The sequence below is a fragment of the Apteryx rowi genome, unplaced genomic scaffold (assembly GCF_003343035.1).
Source record: "Apteryx rowi isolate R43461 unplaced genomic scaffold, aptRow1 scaffold_153, whole genome shotgun sequence".
NCBI lineage: Eukaryota > Metazoa > Chordata > Aves > Apterygiformes > Apterygidae > Apteryx > Apteryx rowi.
Window position 1 is genome coordinate 1,095,111 of NW_020447786.1, and position 27,870 is coordinate 1,122,980.

General features: G+C 44.8%; 1 protein-coding gene and 1 long non-coding RNA gene across 5 annotated transcripts in view; one reads left to right on the forward strand and one right to left on the reverse strand.

Moving 5' to 3' along the window:
- LOC112962733 lies at nt 1-27,420 on the reverse strand. 2 transcript variants are annotated; one of them, XR_003252391.1, is made up of 5 exons: nt 27,333-27,420; nt 9,020-9,097; nt 6,431-6,555; nt 1,608-1,725; nt 1-634 (listed from the first exon to the last, which is right to left on the reverse strand). It is a non-coding gene; the product is annotated as an uncharacterized LOC112962733 (long non-coding RNA). The 2 variants fall into 2 exon arrangements; XR_003252390.1 differs by having other exon boundaries at nt 8,930-9,097.
- A 219-nt stretch (nt 27,421-27,639) lies between these two features.
- SS18 (SS18, nBAF chromatin remodeling complex subunit) overlaps nt 27,640-27,870 on the forward strand; it is a 43,847-nt gene continuing 43,616 nt past the window's right edge. For all 3 annotated transcript variants that reach the window (XM_026059170.1, XM_026059171.1, XM_026059172.1), the window contains exon 1: nt 27,640-27,804. In XM_026059170.1, coding sequence (XP_025914955.1) covers nt 27,736-27,804 — 69 coding nt within the window. In that variant the 5' untranslated portion in view covers nt 27,640-27,735. The remainder of the gene's footprint in view (nt 27,805-27,870) is intronic.

Consider the following 27,870-nt stretch of genomic DNA (forward strand, 5'->3'; position numbering starts at 1 on the left):
TAAGATTCACTAGAAGAAAGCCGTTTTATTGCTGAAGCAGCACTGACCTATAATAATATATTATTACATAACATGACATTACCTATGAAAAATAGATTAGCAATGCACAACATTGTAACATTTAGTAAATGAAACAGAACACAAATTAGAACTTTACTGGACTCTTAGTATCACTGAACAACAATTATCTCATTTGCAAAAGTTACATTAGAAAAGAAAAAATAGAAATTCTGAGATTTTACATATCTTGTACCAAGACTAACCAGGGGGATAGTTGTCAGCTCTGAGAAAACATGTTAATAACTTTTTGTGGCAAAAATATGTGCAAGAAAATAGAAGAATATGTGAATATATGCCTCCTTGCACAATGCAAGACGCACAAGCATATTAGGTTTAGCACAACTGGAAGTCCATTGCATTTCAGGAAAACTACAGAACTCAGTATAGGATCAAACACAAGTTCATTCAGCAACTATATGCACTCTAGTCMATTCCTGCTTGTCAGAACTTCAAAAACATTTTAATAACAGCCACCATAATTGTTCTGTGACTTAGGTATTTTTCTTCTTTTCAGATTCTTCTTTCTCCTTCTCTGTTTCTGCAACTTGCATTTCATTATTTTTTCACTAAAAATCTGAATAAGACAAATAAAAGTATTAATACCGCTGATTTCCAAATGTGATATTATAATTTATTCATTTACATTCCGTAGGTCCAGATTGTGCTGCTAAATATTTGTAATATTTTGACTGTCAAGAAGCTGGACTTCTTAAAGATACAGCAGCAGTAACTGCAAGCTACAACAATCAACAGGAATCTTGTCATTTGACACTGATGACTTTATTTTATAGCTTAATAAAGTCTTAGATAGCTCAGCTAGATATTTTATATATTCTCTTTTTGCCACGTAGATAATGTAGTAAGTATTAAGAATGAAAGTCTGTTCCAAAAAATGAAAATACTGTATTCTAATCGTATTTTTAATGTAAATTTTCTRTGTTCTCAAAGCCTGTGTTTTCCACTTGTGATAGAAACTATTAAGCTATGAAGGGACCACAGCATGTCAGAAATACTGCGATAAGGATTACTACAGGATAAAACATTCCTATCACTTTCATAATTTTAAGAAACAATGGTAATGTCTTATACACCCAATAGATGTAGCATGTTGTCATATGCCTTCCCAGAACTGCTTTCTGCACAGAATGTTCTCAACGGTCTTACACTCTGTTATAAATTAGCAACAATCACTATAGCTCCCAGCGCTATCAGTCTACAGAGGCATCACAGAAGTCACCTAACATTGTATCACCAGATGTTAGGGGACACTTCATACATCAAGCTGAATGCACAGGTGTCACCTGGAATAATTTTTGTGAGAAGATTTTGTATACAGTTGTATTTTTTTCCCTACAAAATCAAACACATACCTGTGGTGCTGGTTTCTTACTATATTAAGTTCCATATTTTTTCCACCAGATCACACAAAACGTACAACAAAATCATTAAAATGAGCATGTTTACAAAGCATTTTACACTCCCATAAAGGAAAGAAACCCAAGCTTTTCTTGAAGTATTTATCACATGCATTGTATTGGATCACTTACTTCTAGCAAAGCTCATCATTAGTTTGATGGTGTCCTTATCAGTTGCTGTAGCTTCTTCTGTGTGATTCTTTTCCAAAAATTCTTGCACAGTTTTAGCATTGTGACAAATCACATTGGGCTGTGGAGGACAGAAAGAGAGCTATAAATCTCACCAAAACATAAACTGATTTACCTGTTGTAATCAGTTGCATAAAGGCTTGTATACATTCCACACTGAGTTCTAATTTGGGACTCCCCCAGTATCACTATGTAATATATAATTCAGAATTTGCCTGTCTGCCAGGACAGTGATTTCTCCTCACTTCTATTTAGGATCTGATAACGTTTCAAGACCTGATCTTGGTGTATCTGGGAACATAAATATATCAGAACAGGAGTTCTCAAAACTTTTTCGTGCCACACGTCTTTTTCTTTATGTATATTATGCTAGCAACTCTCTATTTGCTAAAACCTCTTCTGATACAGAGCTAGGGAAGGACAGAAAATTTGAAACCCCTTAGCACAGTCATGTGACCAATAGTTGAAGAAACTCAAATTAAATTCTGTCCATGGGAGAAGCATTAGGAGTAAGCCAGGATGCAGCATACTTCACTGACTGGTATAGACCTATATTCAGCCTTTCAAAAAAGAGTTGAGTGGGTTTTTTTCATAAAAAGTCAAGAAGTTCTGTTTGGAAGAACTGCCAAAGTTTGGTACTGTTTCTTTACATCAAATAGAAAAAAAGGCATGCACAGCATTTCTCTGTAATGGATTTCAAAACTTTTTTTCAGTTTCACCAACATTGAAATTGCTGTCAGAGCTTCCTGGTGGATTGAATGATATCCACATAGTTTGGTGTGTGAGACTGGCTTCTAGTGTTAAAGTTATGTTATTTCTCACAGTGCCTAGTGAATAAATATTTGTAATGATTGCATAATGATACAATTCATACAATGGAAGTTTCAAGGATTATTTTCCCTCTCCAAAGTTTAACAAAAAATGATTTTAATATAATTTTAAAAAGATAAACACCTGTTCATTTGAAAGAAAAGCGGAAGGTGGGCAGAAGTTTCATCTGGGGATACTGAGGAGCTGATTATGAACATCTGCACATATGCCATGACTTTGTCAACTAGCTGTATCCCTGAAAAGAACTCATGTTTTGACCTAACTATCAATACACCACTGCCAATCCCGGAGACAAGGTTCTGTCAACATTTTCTCCAATGATAACTAGAATGGCAAGAATAGCATGTTGCAGTGTTCACAGTGAAACAAGTACATTCAGAATGATTTTTTTTCTCATGTTTACAACACTGTCATTAATAAAACAGTCGTCAGATTTTGTTAACCCTCAGCTTTTCATGGGCTCATTGCTTGATCTATTTAATGTCTATCTGTATGCTCCACAATTCTTTCCCAGTTAGCTCAACAACTGCTTTGAAGTATTATGATAGCTCTTGAGCACAGTGGTCTGTGTTTTGGTCTGAGTTCATTAGAGATGAAAGAAATCCACAGGACAGGGGAAAAGCAGATGGTAGTTTCCACTGCCCTGCTTTTTGGCTCTTGGGAATCAAGGAGAGAACATGAACTGTAATCCAATTAACTACACCCTGGAGGCAAAAACTGGGGAATAAGAAGCAACTACAAGTTGGCCCCAGCAGGACAGGGAAACAAAAAAAAAAAAGGTGTGATGGGTATATCACAGTGTAGAACAATAGAAGACTAGAAGGCAAAACCACTATCACTTGCAGCAGTAAGTTAACTCTGCTGCTCACCTTGGGGGGAGGGGGGGAACCCACAAGAAGTAAGAAAGGAGGAACAAAAGAATTAGGACTTCTTCTTACCTTTTGTCTATTACCTCCAATCCAGAACCTAAGTCTCAGAACAAACAGGAGCTAGGAGGGAGATGATGATACCAGCAAGAATAGCTGTGACCTGACATACTATTTTACCTAAAAGGCAACTCCCCCCACAAAATTTCTGAGAGAACACAAATTGTTTAGTTGCTTGCCAATAGTAGCAGTTACTTTACAGCCATAGATAATATTAAGATGTGCTAGAAAGTGACAAAAATATAAAACTGATAAAACTAGCATTTACAATATCAATGTAGCAATGAGAAATACTTACGTAATAAAACTATCCTCCTGGAAACAAAGATACATCAATACAGAGTGGTATTCACTACTCAATTTTCTCTTTAGATTTTTTATTTCATTGGTGGCTAAAGATAGCGAAAAATTCATAAAATAAGCACAACATATGTAAAGCTGGTGTAAGACCTTAAAGGATCCCTATGTCCTTTCCCTCAAAACAAATGTGATCTTTGATCTTGCCTTCACCAAGACATATATACTGATAGGTTTGGGGGAATTTTAATCCATTCTGCATAAAAAGTTGTTCTGATTTACACATAAATAGAGCACAGAAACTATTACAATATTTTAGCATACTATCTTTCCTCCTCTTCTTCTCCTATTAAGCTTGGAAGATATCTATATTTTATTACCAAAGAGAATTAATCCAAAGCAGAGATGCTGAACTGTAAAGGTGGACACCACTCCTGCCTACACTGGAGAAATCAATCCACTGCAGCAGCTTTCAGTTACCTTAGCTACGCCTGTGCCAAAAGAGAAAAAATACCAGTGCATGGGCCCAAACACTGGAACCTGATCATCAGTATTGCTACAATAGTCTCTGGCAAGCTTTTGGCACTGCCTAATTACTTCTCTCCCAGACAATTTCTAAGCAACATTCAGGAATGGACCACGTTGGGAAGCATCAGTCTGAATACAGGTATTTCGTTTCAGAGGCAAGGAGAGTCTGGTCTGAACATGGCCTCAGGGACAAAAAGTGGGCATTGGCAGTTTTGTTCACTAATGAAGAGGTGGCCCATGAGCTTATACATTACAAGAGCTTTAAGTAACCATTAGGCACAAAGCCAACAATGAAATTACCCCAGTAAATTGAAGGGGTAAAGATTTGACTGACTGCGTACACAGTACAAACACCAGCTACAGTCAGATGTGACCATTTCTTTAGCCTGGGTACATCCTCAGTTCTGCCTCACTCCATCTGTCTTCATTTAAAAAAAAAAAAAAAGAATAGTAATGATATTCCCAATTATTGTGCCCATGTTCACAGCTCTGAAAGATGGGATTGCTCCACCTCTCTTTTCTGCCTCCTGTACACAAAAGCTCTACCTAGGACGAACCAACACATGCAACAATGTCCCTGGAAATGGAATGGAAGGCTAAATCTAATCATCTGGATTAGCTCTCTTGCCACTACTTCCAGTAGCACAGCTGCAGTGCTGATGGGGAGATCTTTTAGGTTAAACAAACAGTGCACAGAAGGGATCACCATATTTGTTCCTATCTTGCCTGAGTCAGTTACAAAAGCCCATGAGCAAGAGCAAGGTAAGACTCAAAACTACCTGGTACCAAAACTCTAATGGCTTAGTTGGTGTTGTCTGTGTTCCTTCAAACACAGGTAACACAGGAGTTTTCAAAATATAAAAGTTTTCTACACAGAAAAGTTTATATATAAAGTAACAAGTGAACAAAAGATTCACAAAGAAACGTGAGATAAATTTCAAATGGAATATACTTTTAGTTTTCTGTAACAAGCTACCATTTTTGAAGCAAGTAGCAAGCAATATAGCAAGCAATAGGTGTATGTTTGTATTTTTGCTATAGTCTTATTATAACTTTATTCGAAAAGCAAGTATGCATCAATGGCTCACTCAGCTTGAACTTTCCTTTTGATTCCGTCAATGTTTGGTTCAGAATTCAATATCTAGCTTCAGTGAAATACACCGACTATACAAACATTTTTATTGTATAAAATTGATTCCACATAAAATCCATATATACAGTATGTATATACAGTATATGTATTAAATTGATAGTTACTTTCCAAGGGTGGTAGGCACCAGATGGATCTGTCTGGTACTGTTTAGGACTCCCCTTGCCCTGTGTGTAGAGCTGTGAGCAAGCTGACCAGTTTTGGCATCCCAGAAAATTAAGAGTATTACAGGCCCAACACACAAGAAAAGTAGAAAACAGAAAAGGCAGGTTACAGCTATTCACCATATAACTATGCATTTTTGATATACCAACTGATTATTCTGATATTCAGAGGTTAGTTTGTGGGCAATGTTGCAGCTATACAACTCCACAGCTGTACAACCCACACAGAAATAACCAAGGCAGAACTGTCTTCATAGTGAAATACGCATTCCCTGTTAAAACCACATGAACTACAGGAATTAAGGCTTAGTGAGATTATCCTTTAACAAGATCTTGGGCACAGCTGTGAACAGATTCCAAGGACCATCTCAGATGCTTGCAATCAATCAGACTGGTTACAGGTGTTCTGCTAATCTTCAGTATTTGAAATTAAGAATCTGTGTCTGTGAGTTTTACTTTCAGTTTAGCCTCTCACATTGCTCTCTGCTGTAAGGGTTTTTGTTGTTGTTTTCTTTTTAAGTTTTCAGTCTTATCTCAGCTCTTTCATGTGATAATATTGTTTGGTCTCTCTGCATTATTATTATTTCCAAATTATACAAGGAAGTTCTTCACCAGATCTATACACACGGAAATAGACAAGAAAATATATTTGCTGGTGTTCCTTAAAATAAAAGAGCTGATAATAGCTGTTATTTTCTTCTGAAAAATAGTTATTTTTCTCAAGTGATACTCACATTTTTTAAGAAGTCCTACAAAGAAAGCTTAACCTGACTTCCTTTTTTAACAGATGGAAGAGAAACAACTGCTTTGTTTTCAGTATTAAGGATTTAAAGCTTTTATACATAAGTCTAACAGTGCCAAACTGCTTACCTGCTTTGAAGTTGCAACTTATTGTGTGAGATACTATACTGTGACTGGATCCTCAACAATCAGTTTACGGCTCTGATGTTCCATCCTGGCTCTGTTAATCACTATTCTAGCATCAGCAGTCAGGCCTGCATAATCATAATGATTAAAAAAATCACAAAGACTCTTCCATCAACTAACAACAAATCATTATTCAAGAAAGAGCAAACTATTACAGCAGTTTTCTAAAAAAATCAGAAACTGCTGAAAAAGCAATGTAAATGGAGACAGAAAACACAATTTTGAAGCAGCATACAAATGTAACTTTCTTATTCTAACTGAGAAAGTCTTTAAATAAATTTCAGGCCATAACAGCTTTTAAGTTTAAGGAAAGTGGGTTTACAGTATTAAGTATGGATTTAACTCCTCCAAAAACACATTAAAAAAAGCCCTGCCCCCTACTGTAGCATGCCATACTTCGTGGTTTTGGTATTGTACCACTCTCCACCACACAGTACCAGGAAACTGGAGGAACAGCATTATCACAGTCTGTAAGAAGAGAGGGTTGTTGAGGTACATCCTCATTCTTGTGCATTACTAGCTAGTGTAGAAAATCCAAGGCATAGTTTCATATTTTAATTTTCCTGACAGTAAATCCTGTTTAATAGGTTTCTGATTTTCCACTTTCCCTGACATAGGCCTTCACTCTCCCATTCTTCTACAAATTCACCCGCTTGTGGGGTCAGTGAAAACACCCAGCTTAAAAAAGTAAATAAATACTTTTTTTTTAAGTTGGATCATTTTGTTGAGCTGGTTACTACAAACAGCTGAAAATTTCTTCTGTCACTTGGAAACCCTTTCTTGGGGAGCATCTCCATGATCAGTATCAGTCAGTCAAAGACAACGGTGCTACCAAAAGAGGTGATTCCCCCTGTGCTCTGTCTCTCAGTGCATCTTCTCAGTCTCTCCCTGTGTCAGCACAAGCTGTTCTACAGTTCCATGTTAGGTCAGATCACTGTGTTTATATAACTCAGAATTAACTGTTTTTTTTTTTTGACAAGCTGAGTTTTGTTTTCATCTCYTGTGAAAGCAACCTAAGAGGGTGGTTTCATATGATGATAACATGACCTAATTGGAGGTTCTGTTCTTCCCAGCCACTTCCCATACATACATTCCTGCAGCTTCCCTTGAGCTGTATTTAACAATCACGCAACTTTATGGCAACTCACCAAAAAAAGAATTATTTTTTCATCAGATCAGTGAGTTTAGGACTATCTCCTTCAGTAACAGCTTGCACTCACAGTAGGTGAAATATAACACCAAATTGTACCTTTAGTGTGTGGTTATACAACACAGCTGAACCACTCTAATGGTTTGACCACCAAAGATGGACAGTCCCACCCCAGCTTCTTCCTTCACTCCCTCTTTCCCTCACACAGTTTTGGGGTTCGTATAGTTGCACATTGAATCAATTCAACAAGCTAACCCAGCAAAACATTTGAAGATTTTTCCTGTGATGTTAGTGAGCTGAATCAACTCGCAAGAGGTCAAGGAAGCATCAGAAACAGCACCAGGGAGGAGATGAAAATGCAACGCTTAGAGCAGAGACAGCGGGAAGGAGAAGACCACCCAGGAGCATGCACTTGTATGAGAGTTTAAACTCATCTAAATCAGTGCTACTGTGGCTCTCCCCTGCGGATTGCTCCCCCTTTCCTGGAGCCTTTGCTGACTCTTACCTGACCTGAGTGAGCCAGGGCAAGAAAACTTTTTTTCCTGGCTCAGCTTGCTGCTGTACAGGCTTCTGACCTGGCTCACCATGGCTCAGCCAGGCAGCAAAGCCAGCACAGAAACAACTGTGGGAGAGCACAGCCAGGAGCAAGACTTTTGCCTTCTGGTGGCAACTAGTCACTACCAGTCAGTTTAGTGGTAACACAAAACTGCATCTTTAGATGGGATGTATGCTTAGGCAATTTTGCTAACCAATCTGCTGAGTTTCCATGCAGTCTTCTCTTCATTCAACCCTTATCTGAAGGAAGATATTCCTTGGGGAGGCAAATGTTCTCAAGTGTTATTGCACAGAGGTTTCATACATCAGAGAATAAGGAGAGCAGCACCAATTTGAGCCTAAAGCTATCTCCCAACTCTCCAGGAATATTTCCAATACCATCCTGGTTTATTTTGCTGAATTTGAGCCCTAGGTTTGCCTTTCTCCTCCCCTTTAGTGTGCTTATTGCTGTTGCAACCAGTCAGGAGCAACTTCTGCTATCCAAGGGGCTTGTCCCTGCTGATGAGACACAAATAGACCTGAGTAAGATGGTTGAAAAAATAATAAGAGATCAATGAAGTTTTAAAGATCAAAATATTTCCCACTGGCCCCATAAGGATCTTTCAGCTATATTCAAACTGCTTATGGATGAACCTAATACCTTCATACCCTAATACCAGTCTCCCAAACCACCTTGTCCATCTTCACAATGTTTTTCATAAATCCAGTCTTTAAAGACCTTTCACATAATACCACACCTGCAATGGGATGCTCTCTGGAGCAGTAACACTGGAAACAATGCCTGCAAAAGCCAAAAAGACAGGATCAAGTGCATAAATCTTTCTCACAGATCTTTCTTCTTGAAGCTTGGCAACAGATTTTTCTTCTGTCCCCAGCACAACTGTATCCAGCCCTCAAATTCCAACCTGTTAAATCAGAATAAAAAAATAGTGTCATTTCCAATATTGACTTTATTCATGCTATGCAGAGGAGATATTATAATACTAAGTCTTTTCATACTGATGTAGGCAAACAGCTTTGTGAAGACTGTGTCATCCTCCTCAAGCAATAAAAAATAATGTGAGGCATCTGTTTAGAAGAAAAAAATGATATGGTGTGGTAAACATCACAGGAAAAAGTTGCAAAGTTGCAAAAGTTGTGGTTTACAAATACAGTACAAAGAGGCAGTCCCTGCACTAAAGAATTACAATCAGAGTAGAAAACAAAGGAAATAAGGTGGTTAAAAACACARGAGCTCAGGGAGATAGCAACACAACACAGAACAATGTGATAAAAGCAGTATTCTTGTATACTAGTTGTTTGTAGGTGCAGTCATGGCTAAGCTGATCTAACAGCTAACTACTGCCAAAGAATCTGCAATCCTGCTCCACTCTTCTGCCCCAGCAATTGTTTATCTTTGCTTTCACATTGAAACTCATCTGCTCCCGATTTGTGAAACTTAACAGGCAGAAAACTGCTTACTGAGAAAAACAATTCTTTTTTCTACTAATTTAGCTTCCTTAATCATCCCACTATAAGATCAGGTGAGGAACAGTGATGGCACAGGAGACCATGGAGTGGGAATGTGGGGCCACAAGAGAGCGTAGAGGGCACTGAAGGAAAAACATGGCTTTTGGTAACAACTACCTGTCAGGTTGACTTAGCTGTAAGATAATGCCAAACTGCAACCTAAATGTTACCACTGGTTTCATAGCTATTTTGGCAGGGAACAGTTTTGAAGATGGACAGTGATGTACTGTGGTCATTTATGAGATGCTCCTTCCATGTCCACAGGATAGAATGAGAGGAAGATGAAGAAAATTTTTGAAAAATTTTAAGGACTAATGCAAAAGAGTCTAGGGTCAACTTCTCAAAAGCAGATGAGAAACTTGTTTCTTTCTTGGCTGGATCTGAGACTCAGAATTTCCTCTCATCAAACTTTTTTCCTAAAAGATATGAATCAGTGAATGTTAAGAAGGAAATACAACTTTTCACTGGTATTTTGTCAGACCTGGCAATGGGCTGAAGAAAGTAAATGAAAGATATCAGTGACCAATGATAAATAAACAAAGGATTTGAACAGAAAGTCTCAAGCATGACTGAAATAGCACATAAGCATCCCCTCCTTCTCTTCCTCAAAGTCCCATGTGCTGAGAAACAGCCACACTCATAGCTAATAGTAATAGTAATAGTAACAGTAACAGTAACAGTAATAGAAAGATTGTCTCCTCCAGTCACTGAGGAACTGATAAAAAAGAGGGCATACATGGAGATATGAATAGTCCTTTCCTAACAGAAGTCTCCCTTGTCACCCAGCGCTCAAGAAAGAAAGGTTCTTTGAGTACGTTTCTTGCAAAACCCCTCAATTTATTCTTTTACTCTAAAAGGTTATATCTTAACCAATAAGTATCAATAAGCATAGGAGGTTTTATCTGCTTCTCTTCACCAGATTCTCCCACTACCTCTTCCACTTGGCTCTTGTGGTCATAATTTTTGATGAATTTCAGTCTTTTCTTTCCTAGCCCTAGACTGCAAAATTAATTTCTGGTCTGTCCCTGTTTCTAGTTAACTTTCAAGCTGAAACTGGCCAAAGACTATGAGGAAGTCTGCAGAAGACAAACATCAACCAAGAAAATCTATGGTTAATGATCTGGTGGACAACAACTAGCAATGCTGTGGACACCAAGGTGAGCATGAGCCAGCAATGAGATAAGAGAGACAGGGACATGCTGGAGTGAGTCCAGCAAAGGGCTACTAAGATGATGAAGGGACTGGAGCATCTCTCATATGAGGAAAGGCTGAGAGAGCTGGGACTGTTCAGCCTGCAGAAGAGAAGCCTGAGGGGGATCTTATCAATGTATAGAAGTATCTGAACGGAGGGTGTAAGGAAGACAGAGCCAGAGACTCCAGGGACAGTTGTCAAGAGACGGCCCCATCGGCCCAGAGATGCTGTTCAGCCTGACCAGCTCCAGGGCTGTACCCCTGGCCAAAGACAATCTCCACTCCTGGCTTTGCCCCCAGACAAAGGCACCCTTGCCTCTGCCCCACTGTTTGCCAGCCGGACCCTGCCGCTTTGGCAGCAAGGCTGACAGAAGCGGTGGTCTGGCCCTTGGACGTTCGGGCACTTGGGATTTCTAGGGTACAGGGAGGAGCTCTGCCCGGGGTATGTCGACGGGTCTGTGTGGGGGAGCCGGGGCCTGTGGCAGGGCAGGGCTTGAGCCCTTGGCCCGGTGGCACAAGCCTCTTGCGGTGCCCTCAGGGACTCCACACACTGTCCCTCAACACCCCGTATGCCCCTCTGCCCCCCACTCCCGTAGGCAGCTGCCGCACGCAGGGACAGGTGCTGGGCAAGCCCTGGGACAGGGGTGGTGTGGAGCAATGGGACAGGTAGGGCAGGCAGAAGTGCTGGTGAAGCAGGTGGCTGTGAGCAGCCTGGCCCACGCTGGGCTTTGGGGCACCACCACTGCAGACGGAGCAGTGGCTTTCTCTCGGGGGCGAATGGGGGTGAGCGGCAACCTATCGACAAGGGCCCTGGGCTGCCAAACGCCCAGTGGGCAGTGCAGGGAGCAAATGCCCCACGTCTTCRTCAGGGGCAGGAGATGGAGGGAACGACTGAGACTGCTGACGTTCAGGCCTCCCATTTCTCCAGCCRYGGAGTCACCAAGCCTGGCTCTGCTTCAGGCCTGGAGGGAGCCACCAACGGGAGCCTGGGAAGCAGAGGTACAGGCTGCAAGAGCAACCTGCCTCCTTCCTGGAGTAGCCGAGGGCTCGGGCCGCGCTGTGGCGCTTTGCATGGGCCCTAGTGATGCAGTGGCCATGTCACAGTGGACAGCAGGCAGCCGAGGGCTTTCACGACCGTACTTGGCTCTCAAGCTCAGCCCGTGGCAGCGGCTGTGCCACAGCGGCGCTCTGTGACACGGCCGCCCACGGTGGGATCACGAGAGCRTCGCRGCTCCAGCAGGTCCCAGGTTGGGAGGCAGCACCTCCGAGCAACCTGCGCAGGTGAGGTGAGGGGCGAGGAGGGCAGGGGAGGCAGGGGCTGGCACGCRGTGCCGAGGAGGAGCGGGTGCCCCTGCCTCRGGGCTCTTGTGTCCCGTGCTGCAAAGTCACCCTGGTCCCGCTTCTCCCTCAGGGTCAGCAGAGCGGYGTGTGGAAGAGAAACCTCGGCACTGTGGTGGCCGGGACTCTCCGGAGCGCTCAGTCGTCTGGCCCTGCCTTCGCGATGAAGCGCAAGGCTCCCGACTCGAGGGAGAACGGTGAGGGTGACGCCTCCATCCCCACAGCTCCCTGCACCTGGCGAAGGTGTTGTCGGGACGGTCTGTGAGCGGTGGCAGGGGGAGGCGGGAGCTCCCCGCGTGCCCTGCTGCGCAGAGCCTCTGCTCTCCTCAGCAAGGGGTGCCCAGGTTGGGGCGCGGGCACCTGCTGGGACATCCCTGCCGGCAATGCCCCTGTCCTCTCCAAGCCACGAAGCGCCTTTGCAGCAGCTCCGGCCCTGCCCGTCACTGGCAAGGCCGGGGCAGAGCAGGGCCTTGCCGGGAGTCTCTCCGGAACGCTTCCCCCGGCCCTGGCGGGGTGCTCACTGGTGGGTGCTTTTGCTCTCTGCCCTCCAGCGTGCATGCTGTGTCGGCGGGCAGATGTCAGCTCGGATATCTGCGGGCCGAAACACCAGCAGCAAGGACTCTGCGTGCATGAGTGCTGCCTGGTGAGTTGCCCTTGGGGCTCCCGCCGGCTTTCCCCAGCAACGCGCCCTGCCTCGCCGACCTCATGAGCTCCTGGACTTTTCTGGTTTTCAGTACGTTGCCAGCGGGCTCTTGCAGCGAGGCCCCAAGGAGGAAGGGATCTGCGGGTTCTGGCCTGCAGAGATCAAGCAGAAAATCAAGAGCGCAGCCCAGAAGGTGAGGACCTGACAGGGTTGGGGACGTCTATTCCCGGAGAGGCTCGCGGGAGCTCAGCCTGTGCCACAGGAAAGAAATGCCAGTGTTTCCAGCCAGTTCTGGGCAATGCTACTGCTCCCAGCAGCTCCCCAGCAGCTCCAGCGTAGGCAGACACCTCCTCCGTGAGGTAGATGTGGGGGCTGTGAGCCAGCAGGGCCCAGACCCCGGGGCCTTTGCTGGAGACGTGGGGCTGGCCGTGGAGGCCCAGTGCGTGTCACTGACGGGAGGGGGCTGTGCTCTTTGCAGTGCTGCTTTGCTTGCGGTGAGAGGGGGGCGTCCATCAGCTGCCAGGAGAAGGGCTGCAGCCGCAGCTTCCACCTGCCCTGCGCCTCTGAGCACGGCTGCGTCACGCAGTTCTTCAGGCAGTTCAGGTAAGGGCTGTCGGGCCTYGCACCGCAGCCTCCCTGCCTCGGCACCTCTCCTGCCAGCGCTGGCCAAGCAGCCGAGGAAGCTGCCTGCCTGCCTGCCCCGCAGCGACACCTGCGAGCGGCCTGCCAGAGCCAGGACACGGAGGGCTCCTTTGTGCCCCCTTTGCCCTCCTCTCCGTGACCGTGGGAGGCCTCGGTGCTTCCTGACCTTGCCCCTCTCTGCCATCCTCTCCCCAGGTCCTTCTGCTGGGAGCACCGCCCAGAGCAGGCAGTGCAGGCATGTCCCGATGCGGAGACCACCTGCATCATCTGCCTGGAGCCTGTGGATGACAAAATATCGCACAACACCATGGTGTGCCCCGCGTGCAAAGGCGCCTGGTTCCACCGGGGCTGCATCCGGGTAGGAGGCCCTTCCCTTGCCCTGTAGGCATGGCCGGTGTCCAGCAGCAGCAGCGCCCCGCTAACGCTGCTTGTGTCTCTCCTGCAGGGACAGGCAGTCCGCGCCGGCAGGTCATGCTTCCGCTGCCCCCAGTGCAATAACAAAAGGAAATTTCTCCCAGAAATGCTAAGAATGGGCATCTTAGTCCCCATCAGGTTGGTTGCCTGCTGCCCATCTGCCGGGCTCACGAGACAGAAGGGCACAAGAGCTGTGCCGGGCCAAGGGCTCCCGAGGCACTCCTGGCCTGCAGGGCTCCTGCTAGCCTGGGCCCAGGCTTCCCCGTGGATTTTCAAGCGGGGCGGGGGGTCAGGGGAGCAGGGACATCCTGCATTTGCCTGACATGCGGTGCATGGGAAGTCCATGACTTTCCCTTCCTCCTCCTGCAGAACACCAGCCTGGGAGGAAGACGGGGGCTACGAAGAATTATATCAGAGGCACAGCCGGTGTGATGCCAGCCAGTGCCTTTCTAGGCAAGGCAGGGAGCAGGCGGAGGAAAGGGGGTACGTCACCAACGCAGCAATGTCGCAGCTGCCGATGCAGCAGCAGATGCCGTAATGCTGGTCCCACCAGCTCTCCGCAGGCCCTGGGGATCTCCTGGGGATGGGGACAGGGAAAGGGACAGCCCTTTGGCACAGGGATGCAGAGCTGCCAGGGCAGGAGGGATGCTCCCCACTTAGTGCTGACCAAGCAGTCCTCCAAGCAGTGGAGGGTGCTCCTGGGGCTCTGCTGGGGCCCTTGGTCTCACCAAGGGCTCTGGGAGCAGGCACTTAGCACAAGAGCTCTGCCAGGCACTGCCTTGCTCCAGTCCCTTTGCCATAGTTGCCTTGCTGGCATCATTGCCAGCCCTGGCTGCCACCGCCACCAACCCCTTTGCTTCCCCAGGCCGTGGGAGCTGCTGCTGTGCTCCTCTTGCGCCTCCAAAGGGACCCATCGGTGCTGCTCGGCCCTGGGCACTGCCAGCGACACCTGGGAATGTGATGGGTGTGCCGGCCTGGGCCCCGGTAAGTGGCAAAGCGCCCAGGTGCCCACGGACTTGGGCCAGGGCCCAGGCAAGGCCTGGCAGTGGGTGCTCTGGGACGGGCTTGCAGAGCATCTCTGCCCCCAGGAGGGCTGGAGGCACTGCTCCAGCCTCTCTGGCTGCAGGGGCTTGGGGCCATGTTGCTGACCTTGCCGCTTCCCCTTGCAGCCCCCACTGCGCAGTCAGAGCTGGCTGGCACCAGCACCAGCAGCCAGCCGGAACTGGGCTCGTCCTCCAGCTCCCTTACAGCCTCCGCTGCGGAGTCAGACCTGGCTGGCACCAGCACCACCAGCCAGCCACAATCGGCATCGTCCTCCAACTCCCCAGCTCCTGAGAGCGGCAGCCGGTCGGGTCAGACAGGGCCAGACCGAAGGATGGGCCACTCCAGGTTATTACGACGGTTGCAACATCCTTACAGCAGGCCATGAAGACCCCGCGGGATGAGCTGTGCGCCAGCTCCAAGCAAGGGCACCAGTACCCAGCCCCCAGGAGAAAAATAAACTGGCAGCTAATCTCAACTGTGCCGGGACATCACACATTTCCTCCCTTGCTTCTTCCTCCTTTGCCTTTCTCGGGGGCTGGTTTTGGGGATGGGACCAGTGGTGCTGTGTTCTCTCCGCATGTTGACTAGACCTTCACCAGACCTGATGAATGGCTTGGCCACGTGACAGGAAAAGAGGCAATGGGCAAAGCTGAAACACAGGAAATTGCACTTGAACATAAGAAAATCCTTCTTCACTGTAAGGGTGGCTGAAAACTGGAACAGGTTGCCCAAAGAGGTTGTGGAATCTCCATCCTTGGTGATAGTCAAAACCCAAGGTGAGACTTCTTGAGCAGCGAGAGTCGGACCTGATGATCTCCAGTGATCCCTCCCAACTCCAACTATTCTGTGATTCTGTGATCTATTTTCAAAAAACAAATGCCGAATCATACCAAACTGAATTATTCCACACTGATCAACCCAAATAGCTAGATCAATAAACTAAAACTATGCATCATGCATGGCAAATTCAAGGAGCACTGGGAATGAGTAAGAAAGAACAGTGTTTAGAAAAATGCATAATGAATATACTTGAGCAGCAAAGTACCCTCCTCCTACAACAGTATACTAATAGCTAAACTGTGAATATATTTAGAGAGTTGTGCAAAACAGTTTTTTATCATCGTCAGAAGACTAATAGTCTTTATCAAAAATGTTTAGATCATGTTATTGAACAAAAGATGCCTTTAGCATCAATACATCAGAGGTATAGATATGATTATGGCCCAACATTCCTATCAGCAAAGCTACTAATTAGGCTTTTAGTTTAGAGTTTTTATTACTGATATCCAGAGTGAACTCAGCTTTACTTTCAAACTGATTTAACAGTAAGATAAATTACTATATTTTTCTTACAAAAGAATGTATAGCAACCTATGGATAATAAACAACTGCAAAATAACACTGTGATACCTTTCTAGAATATCTTTTTAGACTAGAGACATGCTCTAAAATTTCATACAGAATAAAAGCAAAAGATGGGAGATAATACTGCAGATCCCTTAAAGCAAAATAAATATATCAGCACACTTATATTCTTCTATTTTCATATGTTGCTTGATAACAGTCAATGCCTTTTTTAGGGTAACTCAAAGGCAGTTTATGTATTTCTAGCATGCACCCCTAGCTGCCCTCATTTTAAGACAAGGGAAGACCAGGATCTATAGCTTGCAGTTTTCCACCTTCATGCAAACATAAACTTCAGAGACTGTAATTAAGGTCTATATGTGTGCTCCCTGCTTCTCTTGAAGGATACCTTTCCCCCATCATTTGGTATGCCAAGCCTTGTGAGCACACTGGCAGGTCCTCCCGGGCAGGCAGAAGGTCACCCCACATGCCAGGGTGTTGGGGCCCTTGCGGTGCTTCAGAACAATAATCTATATGAGATATAGAGCATGGAACTAACACTGTTTAGGATTAATCGCTTAGCACAACTTGCTTAGCATTAGTAGCTAAATTTGCTGAAGCCTTAGGCCTCAGGCTATAGCCACTGCTACGTGCTTTGAAGTAGTCCACCAAGGACACTGGTGCAGCTGGAAATGATACATCCTGAGAAAGTACAGATAAACTAGCAGAAGCCAGTGGGAACCAAGGTTAAGGGTAAGATAGCTTTGCTAAATAAGTAGCAAGGTACAAGGCATGATCGCTGCGTGCGTGATCGGTGCCATGATTGGCTACCTGTGACATAATCTGCATGGTGATTGGCCTAGCAAAGTGTACGACTGCACAAACATATATAAGATGGGCAAATTGCCGAATAAAGTTGGAATTGAACCTGCATTCTGTGAATGCGTATGATTCTTTCCCGTCACTCCCGCGGACCGCGACACCAGGGGAATATCTGAACATTTTGTCAGTTACATACACCTAGCTGGCCTGCACACCTGCCTTCTGCAGTGGCGTACCTTGGGAAGGACAGCGTTCCAGCAGCCATCACCTCTGCAGGTCAAACCTCTCCCTGTGAGTGCAACCTGCCGCATGATCATCACTGCAGCTATCACAGCTTCCCCCTCGCCCAACCACTCCACCGAGTGCACTGGGGCTCAGGGGGCTGGTCTTGCAGCTCTCCTCCTTTGCCTCGCCAGCATGCACCGACACTGGGGGTCAAGAGCCACTTCCCAGCACAGCTCCTGGCGTGCAGCAGTGGGCCCCTCAACCAGGTTGACTAGGGCAGGCCTTTGCAGGGCTGTAAGATCTAATGCTGTGGGGTTTGCAGGAGGTCTGCTAGTATTGCTCAAAGGGCTGCTGGGAGGAGAAAGGCCAGGAGTTCCCACACTGTGTTTTAAAGGGCTTCTCTTGATTAAAAAGAAACACATGCATATAAATATAAGGATACATGTATGTATGTTTAGAGTAATACAGGTTAGAGACACATTTCAAGCAACTGTTAGTTGTACTTGCACAGTCCATGTAAGAAGCTTGGACCAGAGAAAGGTACCATTTCAAAATAACTTAGTTATTTTCTCTAGTGATTGTCTCGCCTTTTGAAAACATATATGTACTCAGTTACTAATTCTGCTTCTCCTGACGGTGTGACTATGCAGAATAGCAAGGTATAAATGCGGAAACTTTTGCAGGAAAGGAATTTTGACTTTCAATTAATCATGTGCCCTTAAGCAGTCCTCGTGACTAAATTACCACAGAAGTAGCAAATACTGAAATGGGACAAAATAAACCTCCCACTTCTGGGAGAATGAATACTAGAGTACAAACAATGATGTGGTATGTGTCTTCAACATAAATTTATTTTGGTTCCTTTTTAAACATAAAATATGAATATACTATATCCCTCATTCCAAGGTTAAGAGTGAAATGTATGCACTGTGTGTGTAAGAAATGTTACAGATCCCATTCTGCAACTGGATGTCCAATCATAATAATTTTATCCGTAAAAATATTTGAAAAGTGGAAGAAAGCAAGCAAGAAGCTAGAATCTCACTGACATTAAAAGTGGAAAACAATAAATATGCATTCAATAAAACATGATTTTAGTTAAGACTATATTTTCCCAAATTGGTTTCAAGCCAGTAATACTCACAAAGCATATTTACAGAAGTATGAGTATACTGTTTCTTTGCTGTGTTTTCTTGTCACTGAAGTGCTGTATAAGAGAAATGGCACCAYTGGTTATTAACACTGACAAGACTCTCTATTTTTGGTCAAATATAACTGTATTCCCTGCTTTGTATTTCATTGTACAATTTATTATTTTTCATTTATCAAAACAAATAATCCTGAAGACCTTCTCCTGATAAAATATAGTGACTTTGAGAAATACTATGTATAGCAAGTTAAAGAACACAATGTGAAAATGTCTGTTATTGTTCTTCTAAGACTTAAAAAGCAATGTATAGAGAATACAAACAAAGAAAGCAGGTGGAAGAGAACAAAACCAAACAATCTTTATGTGAGAGAGCAGCTGGAATACATGGAGCTCYGCCTTGAGATGGACAATGAGCCAGCTGTGAGTTTATGGGTTAGGATTAGCGGGCAGACAAACATGGGTGATGCAGTGGTGGATGTCTGGTACAGACCCCCTGATCAGGAAGAAGAAGTAGATGAGGCCTTCTTCAGACAACCTGAAGAAGCCTCACAGTCACAAGCCCGAGTCCTCATGGGGGCTTCAGCCACCCTGGTATCTGCTGGAGGAACAACACAGCAGGGCACAGACAATCCAGGAGGTTCCTGGAGTGCACTGATGACAACTTCCTAACACAGGTTATTGAGGAGTGGATGAAGGCAGATGCTCTGTTGGACCTCACACTTTCCAACAAGGAAGAACTGGTCAGAGATGGCTAGGTTTGGGACAGCCTTGGCTGCAGTGACCATGAAATGGAGGAGTTCTGGATCCTGACAGAAGGGAACAACGAAAAAAAAATGATCACAACTCCAGACATTAGGAGACTTGGGCCAGTCAGGGACCTACTTGGAAGAATCCTATGGGATACAGCCCTGGAGAGGAGTCCAGGAGAGCTGGTCTATTTTCAAGGATGATCTCCTTCAAGCTCAAGAATGGTCCATCCCATCAAGCAGGAAAACAAGCACAAGCAGCAGGAGGCCTGCATGGATGAACAAGGAGCTCCTGACTAAACTCAACATAAAAAGGAAGCATATAAGAGGTGAAAGCAGGGACAGGTGACCTGGGAGGAAGATAGAGATACTATCCAAGCACATAGGGATGAGGTTAGGAAAGCCAAAGCCCACATGGAGCTGAATCTGGCAAGGGACATGAAGGGCAACAAGAAGGCTATTTACAGATATATCATCAGCAAAAGGAAGACTAGGGAAAATGTGGGCTTGCTGCTGAATGGGCAGGGGACCTGGTGACAAAGGATACAGAAAAGGCCGAGGTACTCAATGCTTTCTTTGCCTTGGTCTTTACAGGTAAGATCTGCCTTCAGCAGTCCCAGGTCCCTGAGACGTGTGGGAAAGTCTGGCACAAGGAAGCACTGACCCTCAGTGAAGGAGGATCAAGTTTGGTAACATTTAAACAAACTGGACATATAAGAGTCCATGAGACCTGATGGGATACACCCATGAGTGCTGAGGGAGCTGGTCGATACCATTGCAAAGCCCCTCTCAATTATATTTGAAAGACTGTGACAATCAGGGGAGGTTCCTGAGGATTGGAAGAAAGCAGATGTCACGCTTGCTTCAAGACAGGCAAGAAGGAGGGTCCACGGAACTACAGGCTGGTCAAACTCACCTCTATCCCTGGGAAGGTGATGGAGCAAGTCATGCTGGAAACCATTTCCAAACACATGAAGGACAAGAAGGTTGTGCTTAACCAACCTGATATCCTTCTATGATGAGATGACCAGTCTGGTGGATGAGGGGAGAGCAGCGGATGTTGTTTATTTCAACTTTACTGTGGCTTACAACACTGCTTCCCATGATATCTTTATAGAAAAACTGATGAAGTATGGACCAGATATGTGGGGAGTGAAGAGGATGAAAACTGGCTGATATGCTAGGTTCAGAGGGGTGTGATCAGCATGGAGTCCCACTGGAGACCAGTGACTAGTGGAGTATCCCAGGGGGCTGATATTGGGGCCAACAGTGTTTAACATCTTCATCAGTGACCTAGATGATTGGACAGATTACACCCTCACAAACTGAAGATGTTACAAAACTGGGAGGAGTGGCTGATACACCAGAGGGCTGTCCTGCCATTCAGAAGGACCTTGACTGGCTGGAGAAATGGGCAGAGAGAAACCTCATGAAGTTCAACACTGGGAAGTGCAAAGTCCTGCACCTGAGGAAGAATAACACCATGCTGGAGGCTGACTGGCTGGAAAGCATCTTTGCAGAAAAGGGTATGGTGATCCTGGTGGACAAGATGAACATGATCCAGCAATGTGCCCTTCCAGCAAAGAAGGCCAACAACATCCTGGGCTGCATCAGGAAGAATGTTGCCAGCAGATCAAGGGAGGTGATCCCTCTCCTCTGCTCAGCATTGGTGAGGCCACATCTGGAGTGCTGTGTCCAGCTCTGGACTCCCTAGTACAAGAAGGACATGAACATACAGGCCACTAAGATGACTAAGGGCTTGGAACATCTATCGTATGAGGAGAGGCTGAAAGAGCTGAGGTTATTTAGCTTTAGGAAGAGATGGCTCAGGGTATCTATTAGTGTGTATAAATACCTGATGGGATGGTATAGAGAAGACAGAGTCAGACTCTTCTCGGTGGTGCTCAGTGACAGGACAAGAGGAAGTGGTCAAAAATTGAAATATAAGAAATTCCATTTAAACTTTTTTTTTTTTTTTAAACTGTGAGGGTGGTCAAACACTGGAACAGGTTGATCAGAGAAGTTGTGGGGTTTCTATCCTTAGAGATATCCAAAACTCAGCTAGACACAGTCCTGGGCAACCTGCTTGAGTTGACTCTGCTTTGAGTAGAGAGGTTGGAGCAGATGACTTGCAGAGGTGCCTTCCAGCCTTAAGCACCCTATGATTCTAAGAGTCTATGATCACATATATAGGACAGCACAGAGACATGCAAGCAGTACCAGATTGAGAAGCAAGAGCCAGCAGAAGGAACTGCAACGCTGTAAGTTTGTGACCAGTACTACCATATAGAAACTCATCAGTAAGGAGAAAGAGGGACTGGAAATATCACCCGATGTGCTTTGGGGCAGGGAAGAGTGCAGCTTGCTGCTGTATGCAGTATCCTCATGTCTCTTGCCAAATCCTGGATTAGAATTTAGTGTACTATGGCATTGTACATTGTAAAACACCTGAAAGGCACACTGTATTCAATAGCAAAAAATGGCAGGAGGATAGCATTGGCAACAAAGGAATGGACAAAACTGCTCTGCCCCTTTTTCATACTTCTCCACTGGTTGTCTTCCTCTTCAAATGCTACTACAGATCCAAGTTTTTTGGTCCCTGTATCTTCTGCTGTTCAGAATTTAGGCCACCAAATCACTGGCATCTGGTTTTGATCTCTCAATTCCTAGATGGGTTTGAAGACCTTCAAGTTGCTAGGTCTTCTTAAAGATATGCTTCAAATTATCCAAGCAAACTGAATTCCTCATAAAAGCCTTGTAAGTACCCATTTTTGACTAATCTTCAGAATATTTTAAGGAATGGAGTGCATTTTTTTTTCTGAATTATAAAGTGATCATTCACTGATGATGTCCATGCTGATTTATTTCTGCAGGAGTTCCAGATCTTCTTTAGGTCATGGGATCCTGCCCTCTGCAAGAAAATTGCATTTCATATAATACTCTTTCTGTATTTCCTCAACAAGTTGTTTAGAATTACGATGACAAGGTAGAAGTAGTGTCCTGTAGCTGCTCAGTTCATGACATAGAAGTGAATCCTGAGAAACATCTCCAGTAGAACAGTACACCTCTCCGTTGCAAATTTGTTGCCTTTATACAGATATGAGTACTCAGTTATCATCAAGACCATTGCTACCTTTTCCTCAGTGCTTGGCAGTACTCTCTCATGTTTATCTTTTCTGCTTTGCTTTTGACATTAAAAAAAAATGAAGTCAGTGAACTATAGTACTTTGCTTCTGTGTCCTAAAATAAAATAATAAGCTCTAGGAATTCTTAAAAATTTTTCAGCTCTAAGGAGGTTTAGACTAGATGTTCTGCTATTCTTTATTTATAGCATACATTCCTACGAGCTGGAGATTCCCTTTTGAAGAATAAAATCAGGATACTAAAAGATTTTCTCACTGCAGCCGTTGCACTTACTCCCATTATGCAGACTGCTGAACATGGCGTGAGTTTCTTTATTCTCAATATTTATATTTGTAAACTAACATGGCAGATTCTAGAATAAAAATTTAGCTTCACAATGATTTTTCCTGTTTTTGCTACTGCCCATCTGGAACAGAGTAGAGCCACTAATATCTTTGTAGTTTTCATGCTGTTTGGGTAGTTCATTTTATAACAGAACATATAAGGTTGTATTTCAGGTTCTATACAATATTAATATTCTGGTTAATATTCTATACAAAGGCCAATGCAAAATATAAATGGCAAAATTCAAAGAACCAGACAAGAAGCTGACAGAATAAATTCAAGACAAATTTACCCTATTAGTGTGATCCCTTTTAGGAAGCAAAAACACCATGAGAGACCATTTACTCTAACAGCCTGATATTGTTGTATATTTTGATAACAACTCACTGATTAATTAAAGGAACTGAATCTGAACCATCTTCTATGTGCAACCATTGAAATTGGAAGACCTTCAGATGCTAGCTCCATTTTGCCTCAAGAAGAATTAACATGGCTTCTGGGCATACAGGAAATCCCACCAAAGTCACAAGATCACACCAAGTCCAGTTGGTGAAGCCCATAGAAACACTAAACCAAAAACAGTATTTTTTCCTTTTGTTACCTTTCCTTTTCATCTACCAAAGGAAGTTACTCTCTTGAGATTTGCTGTAACTATTCCTTGATTGACTGCTGATCTAAAAATGTTACAAAACACAGGCATAAACCCAAAACTCCTTTTTCTTTTTTTCAATCGCAAGATAAAAAAATAGTCAACCCTGAAAAGAGGCTCAAATTAACCCTGCCATCCTACCAGCACTAGATTCTGAGCTATGATACTTATTTTTAATAAAGTGATTCTTTCTTGTCAGTTTGAGGTGAATGCACAAAATGAGGTGCTGTCACCAACAAATTAGTCTCTGTCTGAGAAACTTCTAACTCTCAGGAATCATTCTCAGCTTGATACTGCAATCTTTAGTCAGCAGGTGTAAGCAGTGTTACCATAAACTTCTTTGCTTTCCTCTGTCTTGTATTGTCAACTTGTTAAATACCAACTTTAAAATTTGAATTTAAGTTTTGAATTTAAATTTGAAAATGATGACAAATTAGCATTCTGTATTTTCCTGCTTGTGAAAGGGAATGTTGCCTGATCCCTTCTTTTATTTGTCTCTTCTATTCCAGGGAATTTATGGAAACTCAGATAATAAAAATGGCAGAAAATATAGGCAGAAACTGAAGCTAGCTTAATTTTTTTTCTCAGAACTGTTGGAAGACTGGATCATTGCAAATCTCACAGCTTTCCCCAAAACTAAATCAAATGAAGCCCAGTGCAATCAGGAATTTTGACACACTCCTGAGGAGGCTAAAATYGCTCAACTGTTATGCACTTCATTTCAAATAAATAGCTTTCTCTAGGAACCATATGTTAATGCTTTCTGGACGCTAGTCTCAGAGCCTATATTGTTACCCAGTACTTGTGTTTAAGAAAGATGAGTTAGAAACATGGGGAAAAATGTTTCAGAAAAGGGCCCATCCTTCTCTGTCTGCATTCTTCTCTTTCCAAAAAGTATGAAATACTGAAATACACATTAAAAAAGGGGGCACTACACTCTTGTAAAAATTGGAACAGAGATGGAAGAGCTGGATGAAACATATTTGTATTTGAAACTCTTGGTGATGATCTAGATTTATGCATCAAAATTACAATTAAATAAAGTTAAGGTTGCGAGTAACTCACAAGAGCAAAGAAATGTGCAATTAAAAAGAAAATATACCATATGTCCTTCGATATCTAGGCATATTGCAGTGCATTAAGAAAGCCATAAAAGAGACACCCTGTTGTGGTTATGTGTTCTGAGACATGTGGCACATTTCCATTGTAGCTATCTATTTCCCTGCATGTATGCATCTGTGCCATTATTTAAATGTTGATTTTCAACAGGAATTTCTCTTTCCACGTTAAAAAATGGAGCTGCAATCTCTTTTTTGAACTGTTCTTTAGATCTGTTGCTATTTATGAACAGGGAAACCCAACATTTTAAACATATGAATGTAAAATCATCACAAAGAAAGGGGAATAACTGGATTTAATTTACAACTGTCTGATAAAAGCAGGCAAAAGAGAGAGTTTTAATTATTATAAACGAATGATCTTTTCTTATATCTTCCTCTGATAACAGCTGAATTCCAAACACCATTCTTCTGCATTTGGGATGGAAAACAGAAATGCACTTAAAAGTATCTGGTATGTAATTTGGACCATCTCTGGGAATTAGGATGGGCAATTACTTCTTTCATTTTAAGGTTCCTCACCTGTGGATTCTCACAAGCCTATTTTTTTTCTTCCACTGATCATCAGCCTGAAAGTGTGGGAACAGCATGATGCACCATTCAGAGCTTAAAAGCAACTGCTATATGGCTGACACCTAACTCACATTGTGCCAAATATTGTAATCACCAAGATACCCCAATGCAAAACATTTCAGAAACAGTGACTGTCTAACTAAAGGATGACAGCAAGATAAGTTATACTTGTGGGAAGAGAAAAGCATTTTGAAGAATTTTTAGTGTTCAGAATACTTTATGAGAATGTATTTGTCCTCTGTTGAAGGTGCCTGCAGCCTGGGAATGCTTTCAGACACCTCACTAATTCCCGAAAGCCAAGTATCTACTTGCTAAAGAAATAAGTCTTATTTTTTCTGTTTGCAACTGGCTAGGAGATAGTACCTTCTGATTATGTTCTGGCCACAGTGATCTTCATTCCTAGGATTGTCATTTGCAGTATCTAGAAATAATATTGATTTGAGCAAGAGCACAGAGCACCATCTCTGTGGTATGAGTTCGCTCCAAGAATATTCAACAATAACCATGAATAAGCATGAAGCCCATCAACTTCAGAAAAAAGGATTTCTTCAACCCTTTCTTTTTGCCTTTGCTTTCCTACAACTATGATAATGCTGCTGCTGCAGATAATAAAATGTGTGGGAGAGAGAGAAAAAAACTACTTGTACAAATAAAGTAAAATGGACTCAGATACCATGGTGATGACTGAAATACTTAGAAACACAAACAATCTAATGGATATGCTGGCACCACTCCTCCTTAGAATGACCTGCAGTGAAATGACTGGGCCAGAGTCATTTGCTGGAGAGGACAGCAAGCCAGATTAGCATAGCATCAACTCAGGGCCCTATATAATCTGAAGAGACAGAGCAGAAGAACCACCATTCTGGGAACAGAGAGAATTGGGCCCAGGTGACAGGCCCTTGGAGAGGGGGATGCTGTGGGAATGCAAGAACAGCTTGGAGACAGAAGCCTGGGAACTGGTTGTCAAGGGGAAAAAAAGGGGGTGATGGGCAGTCACAGTCAATCCTAGGACAGCAGAGCCAGGAAGAGCAATCTCCACGGGGCTGGGGAAACAAGCCAGCCTAGAAACAGTCTGAGGAGAAAGCATGCCAGTTGGGAAGCAGCTGCACAGCCACGGGGTGGCCAAGGATGCCACTGACAAATGTGTGTTGTAACCAAAAAGGCTAAGGCTGGACGGAAGAGTCAGGGACTTGAGCCAGCAACAGCTGAGAGAGGGAAAGAGAGAAATGCACGTAATAAGGGAGGATAGTCACATTTTGTCATGTGGTGTCATGCAACAGAGCAGTGTCCCGTCAGCCACAGGAGCAGGCATATCTGTCAACCACAAGAGCAGAAATCAGCTACTGAAGGTCACTGCCCAATGCGTCAGGAAGGAGACAGAGTATTCACGACCTACAGCGCGGCACTGAAAAGCATACAGGCAGCGCAGAGAGGTGCCTGGGAAAAAGCAGATTTAGAGGGTCTTAGTTTGGGATTTTCTACTTTCCTCTGACATTACCTTTGAAACTCTTACTATTGAAAAGAACAGCCTCAGACTTTGCAAACTTATATATGAGGATCTGTGGTGAACCCCCTGAAATCCCTCCAAAGGCAGCACTGAAAAAAATCAAGGCTGATTTTAGCAATTTTAGCGTCTATAATTTATTGAAAGTCATAGCAACAATTGCTTCAGTTGTTTCTCCGTGTTCGGTTTCGTTTTCATGACAGGCAAGCTGCGGCTGGGGAGGCCGGTATGGAAGCAAACCCCACACAAGCCAGCTGGGGGGAAAAAACAGCCCCAGGTCCTGCTCCCCTGCAACTTTTTTTTTTCTTTTTTTTAACCTGCTAGTTCTGGCAATGACTTGACAGCAAAAAATAAAACCAGAAGCCTGGAAACGACAGCACAAACACTACGCTCAAACGGCACGCGCCACCGCCAACGGACAAAACGCCCCAGCGGCAGCGGCACCCCCCTGCCTCGTAGCCCCGGGCCTGCGTGCGTGGCTCCCCGCACAAGCGGGTCTGACGGTGCTACGCCGAGGTCGGCGCGACCTCACCCGGGACTTGAACGAGCGCAACACCCGCCGCCGCCTCACGGCGCTTCCCCGCGGCGCCTTCCCCCGCCGCCCCGCACGGCCGCCAGAGCGGGCCGCCCGGGTGCAACCAACTGCGGTCGCGGGTGGAGGGGGAAGGGGGGAGGAGAGCGCGTTCCTCGGCACAGCCGGCGTGCGTCCTGTGTAACGTGAGCGCCACARCGCTCCCCCCTCCCCCGCCGGCCTTACCACTTCGCTGCCTGTCCGGCGCGGAGCAGCGTTGAGCAGGAACGTACCAACGCCACGAAGGGAAAGGGGTAGCCAACAGGGCCGCGTGACTGAGAGAGGCCACGTTTAAAGGAAGCCGCGCCGATTCTTGCTCATTTTGCTTTTCTGAAGCGCAGCGAGGCGGCCACTGCCTTATCGGGGCTCTCTCTCCGTGCTGGGGAGGGGGAGGAATACCCTTTCGCCTCCCGGCTTCCCCGGCGGGATAGAGATGGGCTGGCCCGATGGGCAGCCGTCCCCCCCCGCGTCGCGCCGCGCGGTCTTCCCGGATCGCTGCCGCCTCCCGCTGCTGTTGGTTCCGCGGGGCGCGTGAGCGGGCGGGGGCAGTCGCGGGCGGGCGAGCGGATCCTCCTTGCAGCGGCCCGACATGTCGGTCGCGTTCGCGGCCCCGAGGCAGCGGGGGAAGGGCGAGATCACGCCGGCCGCCATCCAGAAGGTGAGGGCGCGAGGGAGGAGGGGCTTGGCCCGGCCCCGGGGGCTCCAGCTGCTTCCTGGCGCCGGG